The 1,293-nt window shown below is 42.8% G+C and overlaps 1 protein-coding gene across 2 annotated transcripts in view; it reads right to left on the bottom strand.

The window, feature by feature from the left end:
- The window catches only part of mzt2b (mitotic spindle organizing protein 2B), a gene marked incomplete in the record, with an annotated part of 8,538 nt that overhangs the window by 5,289 nt on the left and 1,956 nt on the right, over nt 1–1,293 (bottom strand). For both annotated transcript variants that reach the window (XM_032539687.1, XM_032539686.1), the window contains 1 exon segment: nt 739–902. In XM_032539687.1, coding sequence (XP_032395578.1) covers nt 739–902 — 164 coding nt within the window.

The raw sequence follows: 1,293 nt of genomic DNA, 5'->3' as shown, positions 1-1,293 counted from the left end.
CCCCCCCCCCCCTGTAATTTGGATATTGCACAAGTCCATATTGAGATTTTGATAAAACCATGATGAAATGTGCAGCCCTAGTAGCATAAAGGGACTACCATGTGCATGTCGTTGTGCAACCCTGTGTTGCAGAATGGCAATCAATAAAGCAAAATTAAAAAAATAAAAAAGTATTCATACTGATTTTTTGAGGACACTTTATTTTTGTCACGTTTGTAGACATATAGCCTAGTGGGCTATATAGCAGGGGTGGGGGAGAAATCGATACAGCATAGCATCGGGGTATTTTGCGTGGCAATACCGTGTCAATAGCGGTACACAGACGCCAAACATCAATCTATTTTTACATATGTGTTGTTCAGTTTATCTGGCTGACGATCCCATTTTGCTGCAATAAAATTGAAGTGAGATGAACAAACGGATGTTGACAAAGTTTCCTTTTGGGGACACCATTTAAAATTGGGAAAAATTAAAAAGTAAAAAAGGGGTAATACTTTGGAATATATCGCGGAATATTGCAATGTTTCAAATCCCAATCGTGACATATTTGTGATGATATTGTATCGTGAGGCCTCTGGTGATTCTCACCCCTACTATATAGTAAACCGCAGGTGTTTATTTACACCTGCACTATTTTTTGTTAGTACATGGACTATGAGCCTTAAAACTAGCTTTTTGTCCGTGACCAAGTAGTTAATTTAATATTCATTGTTCAGGTTGCCGAGTGCAGACACTAACCTCTGGCCTCTGTTGGTGCTGCGATGATGCTCGTGGTGTGGGAGGCCGTTGAAGTCTCTCCGCCGCTGCAGCTGTCCGCTACCCTCTGGCCTGCACACATCGCCTTCAGGGTCTGGAAGACGGCTTGAGGAGCCACGTTCATCTTTAACAGGTCCACTATGATCCTGGCAGGGCATGAAGTATATGGTATTACCTTGACTAGTTAAAAAGTATGACGTAAGGCTCAGATAGCGTGATCCAACTGTTGGTTTGTGCCTATACCGATCAGAAACTGAAAACCAAACACTAATACTGAAACAACTCTCCCTTCTCATCAGGCCGGACCCCCAGCTGCTGCCAGACTGCAGAAGTCGAGTTTTTCTTTGAGACCAGGTCACTTGCGAGACATGCCATCTCTCTCTCCTCCACAATGTCACGTGATGACAACCACATACTATCATTTTTAGGCATTAAACAAAATTAAATTTAATATTTAATCCTGAGGAGGCCTCAGGGAAGACCCTGGACTAGGTGGAGAGATTAATTATTATCTCCAACCTGGCCTGGGAACGCCTC

This window comes from Etheostoma spectabile, chromosome 16 (genome assembly GCF_008692095.1).
Source record: "Etheostoma spectabile isolate EspeVRDwgs_2016 chromosome 16, UIUC_Espe_1.0, whole genome shotgun sequence".
NCBI classification, from domain to species: Eukaryota; Metazoa; Chordata; class Actinopteri; order Perciformes; family Percidae; genus Etheostoma; species Etheostoma spectabile.
The sequence above is the reverse complement of the archived record's forward strand: the minus strand, read 5'-3'. Positions and strand labels throughout refer to the sequence as shown.